A 6000-nucleotide genomic window follows, 5' to 3' on the forward strand; every position below is an offset into this window, starting at 1 on the left:
GTACAGGTACATAAGTGTAAAACATATTTTGGTTTGGCTTCCTTCAGACAATGCAGCAGCATAGATAACAACAGAATAATGATAAAAAAGGAGTATCATCAAATATACATGTGCATATAATTGCATTGATAGCCAATCTACAAGTTATGCGATGCGTTGTCAGCGTGTCGTTTTTCACTATTTTTGTGTGACACTCTTATATGTATTATTAATATATATTATTATGATGAAGTAGGACCAATCCATCAATTTCCAAAAAGAAACTGCCCGACAGCAAGGGTCTACAATCTACATCTTCCTACAGTCGTGCATTAACCACATGAACTCTAGCGTCCTCCATACAGTATTCTGAGCACAACATAATAGCTGAACATTTGGCAAAAATAGCGCACGCACAAGCTCAGATGTTAGCATGTACAGTAGATTGTCTATTTTCTCTATTTGACGTGCAACTAAGTATAGAGGGATTTGGTTTAAGTGATTATGGGAAGTGGATAATGGAAGAGGTTGTGGAAGACAAGTGGAGGGAGAGTTCCATAGGACATTGAGATAGCGAGGCTAATCTAAATTATGTAAATCATGTGTTAGGTCCTGAATGAAATGCCTCTGTATCTCGGTGATGTTACACATACAGTAGGTGGAAATTCTGTTCGCTTTAAAGGAATGTTTTGATTCACATAAGCGGAACACAGTGGATCTGGTGAATAAAGATTTAGAACGTGTCCTCGTTACCTCTGATGATTTTGGCAGGATTTCCATCATGTGCTTGTTTTAAGCTTCTTTTTAAGGATTCTGCATTACTTTTCCCTCTCAGCTACGAAACTTGGCCCAGAGGCTTTCCGATTCGACAGTGGAGCCGAAGCCACTGCGATCAGACTGAGTGACAGGTACTACATCCTGCGGCCGGAGGTCATCGAGAGCTACATGTACATGTGGCGTCTGACCCACGACCCCAAGTATCGGGAGTGGGGCTGGGAGGCTGTGGAGGTGAGATACAGCCGTCGTGTTGATGTTTTCTTAGAGAAATGCAGTCCTAAGAAGTATTCACATGCTGTTACAATGATGTAAAGTAACCGTGTGCTTAATGTTGTTTTTTCATTGTGTAATGCTAATAAGACTAATGTAACATCCTCAATTACCCCTACACTAGTTTCCTTTATTTTGCATGTAACTATATATAAGCCGGTAAGTCTTGACATTTTGCACAAAGTGAGGTGAAGGTTGTGCAGAGGGTAGTGATATTAATCGACAATAGCCATCACATTAGCCCTGTTAAATGGCGGAGGGCTGGCATGATAGATTTAGCATTAATTTAGTGTGCACACAAGTGGAGAGATCAAGTTGACAAGTTTGACGACCCTTTAATTATTGGGCACAAGGGTCAAATTAAAGCACTGCACACGCCTCTCTTCATGCACATCCAGCACTAACACGTAAGGGTCTTTGTTAATTAGCACATATAAACGAGGCCTTTGTAACAGGGGTAATAATTTGCTAATCCGCTTGGCTAGTTCAGCCTCACCACATTAGCCCTTGTCGGAATTAGCATCGCCAAGGCTTCTATTATTGAGTCAACTGACAGGATTGACAGTATCCAATTATCTGTTTCAAGGTCATACCTGGACACAATGGCTCTTCCCTTTGTGTAGGAAAAAACACAGTATAATACTCTATGCACCAATGTTACTTTTAATGTGTATAGTAAGTAGTCAACTACAACAGATGGCTGCAGTTCCACTAAAGGTCCAATGTGTGCTCTTTTGTGAATTATTATGTTAACTTATAATTATGATATCACAAATTGTTTTTTATTGGAATGAATGAGTAGAGGAAAGAGATGCATGAAAAACAATTAATACAATAAGTATTTGATGTGTTATAGAAGGTTTTCACAGTCAAAGCCAGCAAGTGCAGCATCCATTTGCTCATTGGTCTAAATTTGACTTTTCACTGGGACTACAATGACTGTCTTTTCTCCTCTTCCTCCCTGCATGCTGGTAGGCCCTGGAGCAGTATTGTCGAGTGGAGTCAGGCTTCTCTGGCATACGAGATGTCTACGCCACAATGGTGGGTCACGATAACATGCAGCAGAGCTTCTTCCTCTCTGAGACTCTCAAGTAAGTACTATTTCCCGTTCTCAGAATCACAATAACCCATCAAGACCTAAGGCCGATTCTCCAAATGTCTTCTAACCAGTTTTCTGAAAAACGTATGTTGCTATAATCAGTGGTGCTCACACGTTTTCCATATCAAGGACCACCAAAATTATATGTATTGTTCCAGGGACCCCCAGGAGCAAAGATTTGAGTTATGTTAATAATATAGATATAAAGATAAATTGTTCACGTAAAAGTAGCAGATCATGAGCTTGTTACAGTATCTGCTATTTTTTGAGTGGTGCAACAACTCCAAGGAACAGCAATGTCCCTATGTCCTAACCTATGTCCCAATGTCCCGATGTTTAGAGTACCAATAGGGAGTGCTGTTTTTTGAATAGCCAACCAATGTGCAATGTGGTCAAATCTAAAGTGACACTGATGCTTTCCCGGATTTAATGAGATAAGCATCCCCAACTACACCTACCGACGCCCATCATGCCTCCCGCTAAGAACAGGTCACATACTGTATAACATTCTGCAAATGGCTATGTGAGAGACCTCTTCATCATGAATGGAATGCAAGCTAGAATACGTACTGTATAAGGTGGAATATTGCACACAGTGGGAATCCATCTCCATTCTGTGCTCGGGTAAGTTCGCTGAGGGCAGTTACATCAGAATTGATGCTAAAGAATCGCTCAAGCACATCCTCTCATCGCTGTGGTGTTGAAGAGCAATTTTGGGTGATTCAACTTGCACTCTGAGAGAGATTGTATCCTCATTTATTCTGTCAACACACGCTCAAGATGGCAAAATGTCCCACCTTATATTATGTGTTTTGAACCATGCTGTGCAAGAACTGAATATTTTCTTTTCTCTATCATAACAATAAAACATCACTCTGATCGAAAAGAAATATATTAGAAAAGAAAAGTAACTAGAAAAGTTCACTCTGAGGATGCAGAACATCGCCAGGCCACATTGCCTACCCAGATCTGTCGTCTGTGTCAGAGGGGTGCTGCCACCCCGAAATGAGATGTGGTGCAGGAGGAGTTAAATAACAAATTTACACATTTTGGAAGCCAGTCGTAGGCAGAATACAGAAATTCGTACTGATACATCTTGATCACATGACTCATTAATCTATAGGAGTACTAGCAAAAAGTACCCGTGTATTTTGAAAAAAAAAAAAACTAAACTGTGGGTCCCTCAACCCACTACATTGTAAATCTGATCACATCGGTGCACTTTGATTGCAATGTGACGCACAATGTACCACCACAGTAACTGAAACAACTGAAGTACCTGCCTATAGTAATTGTGTTTTTCTGTGACTGCTCGTTCAGGTATTTGTACCTGCTCTTCTCTGATGATGACCTCCTGCCGATGGAGGACTGGGTGTTCAACACAGAAGCCCATCCACTTCCCGTCGTCCGCAGGAACTGCCTACTGGCCGGAGGACCCCCGGACAGCCTCTGATTAAGACTGAACACATCACCCATCCAAGACTCATAGCAGTTGCAGATACAGTTACACGCACACAATGCACGTGCACGTGACACACACTCACACACTCACACTCACACTCACACACTCACACTCACACACACACACACACACACACACACACACACACACACACACACACACACACACACACACACACAATGCAGGTTCAGAGTCCTCTCAAGGGGCCGTTCGTGCACTCTCGATTCCTTTCCAGTAAAGGATGTTGTCGTTATACGCTGTGATTGTATATCCTTGCGCCAGGACTACTTCCTGCTGGCACTTTTTTGTGGACAATCAAGACCAACATGACTTTTATGAAAAGAGCACCTTTTTTTCTTTCCTCCTTTCCTCCGTGAGGAAACCAGAATAACTTACAGACCCAAATGTATGGGAAGAGGGTTGAACTGTGTGTGTGTGTGTGTGTGTGTGTGTGTGTGTGTGTGTGCGTGTGTGTGTGTGTGTGTGTGTGTGCGTGTGTGTGTGCGTGCGTGTGTGTGTGTGTGTGTGTGTGTGTGTGTGTGTGTGTGTGTGTGTGTGTGTGTGTGTGTGTGTGTGTGCGTGTGTGTGTGCGCGCGTGTGTGTGCGAGAGAGAGTTAGAGAGAGACAGAGACAGAGAGAGACAGAGAGGTAGAGAACCACTTGAGATTTGCTTTTTTTTATTCCATTGATTCACGCCCCTGAAGTGATACAGTACATGATTTCCTATGATGCTGTCGATGCATTTTTTTTCCTTTTTTCTGTGCACTCTCTTTGACCAAAGTTTTCTTTGCATTACTATTTTGCCCTTTTCCAGTAACAATGTATTTTGGTGAGATTTGAGACAGAAAAATGAAAGGCTAACATGAAGGTTTGAATGGCAATTGATTTTCATACATGTACAGACAATTGTGAAATGTCGTTCTCAAACCCACCTCCAAACTAATGTTGATGTCATGTTTCTTACTGAAACAAGCTTGAATTAATTTTACGGTTAGGAGGTGGCAAGAAAGATGACCAATTTGGACAGTTTGCCCATTATATGAAGGTTGTTTTTAGATTTGTTGTAACTGTATGCTGGTATACTATTTTGAACAGGGAAACCATTAACCTCCCAGCCTTTTAAACTGTAACATACATAATGTGATGTCAGTTCTTCTGTGAGTATAACAAAAACACTAACCAGGACTAAAAAAGATAGCACTATTAGCTACCAATTCCATTGTATGCACTGGGCATTTGTGGGGAGGGGACAGCCAAACAAAACAAAAATTGGCATACTGTAGGTTGTACAGTTTAACTAATGCGCAAAATAAATGGTTGGAAATGGAATTGTTTCACCAACGGTATAAAACTGTATGGTTTTGATGGGAGACTCCAAGCAGAAGATGATTATGGCTTGAGGACACATTTATTTTTATTTTTAGCAACCATACCCCCCTTTGTATTTCTACATGGCTACCAGTCCTGCCATGATGCTAAAAAGCTATTAGTGCAATCTCTTTCTTAAGACCGGACTGGGGGAATGGGAATGGAGTGTTAATGTTTGTCATTATTTTTTATCATCACTGCTGTCCAATGCAGTTGGAGAGAATGTGCTGTACATACAGATGATGTGAGTGACCACGTGTGAGCTCGTCTTTGACTCTCTTTTGTGACCTTTGTTTCTATTCTATTTCTTTTTACTTTACAGTTTAGTTTGGGTTTTAATTATTCTGAGTTATAATTTTATTTGCTTCCCTCAGGTGTTTCTGTAAAAAAACAAACAAAATAGTTTTAATTTTATGTCTAGTTATCGCTGATTAATTGTTATTACTTCTTACTGTTTGATTTGACTTATCTTTATTGTTGAGTATTTTCAAATACAGATTAAAAAACCTGTGCAACTTTGTACATTTAAAACTAAGGTTGTTGTGTTTTGTATGTCATTGTTCTTTTTGCTTCAAATTAATAAGACCAAAATGATGAGAAACGAGGAAATTGCGGAAATGGTAATTGCGGAAATTGCAGATTTTTTTTTCCATTTTTTCATTTTTTTCAAATCCTCAAAAATAAACCATTTAAATACAACAAATTGAGCAGGGCACCGCAGGGAGTTGAACCCCGTTCTGGTAAACCAGGAAGTACCACAACCAGTGCCTTAGTTTGTTTTGTTGTAATTTACAGGTCCAACAGCAATCACATTAATATATCAATGACAATTTATAATGGGGCTCAATGGCAGACATTGGCGCGTCAACAATCACTTTCACCTAGAAACTCCATTCAAGGGGGCACGGTGCACAGTGGGTAGTGCTGTCGCCTCACAGCTAGAAGGTCCTGGGTTCGATTCCCGCAGGGGACGCTGTGGGCACTGGCTCCAACAGGCCCTGCAGCAGCTACGCAGAGGAGGCGGAGGGCATGGCCCTCCTGCATG

The 6000-nt window shown here is 41.0% G+C and overlaps 1 protein-coding gene across 2 annotated transcripts in view; it reads left to right on the forward strand.

Moving 5' to 3' along the window:
• The window catches only part of LOC308319015 (mannosyl-oligosaccharide 1,2-alpha-mannosidase IA), a 220087-nt gene extending 214603 nt beyond the window's left edge, over positions 1-5484 (forward strand). For both annotated transcript variants that reach the window (XM_080768811.1, XM_080768810.1), the window contains exons 10-12: positions 815-987; positions 2002-2117; positions 3446-5484. In XM_080768811.1, coding sequence (XP_080624937.1) covers positions 815-987; positions 2002-2117; positions 3446-3578 — 422 coding nt within the window. In that variant the 3' untranslated portion in view covers positions 3579-5484. The remainder of the gene's footprint in view (positions 1-814; positions 988-2001; positions 2118-3445) is intronic.
• The last annotated feature ends 516 nt before the right edge of the window (positions 5485-6000 follow it).

This window comes from Protomyctophum bolini (genome assembly GCF_963924005.1).
Source record: "Protomyctophum bolini genome assembly, chromosome: 7".
Taxonomy (NCBI): domain Eukaryota; kingdom Metazoa; phylum Chordata; class Actinopteri; order Myctophiformes; family Myctophidae; genus Protomyctophum; species Protomyctophum bolini.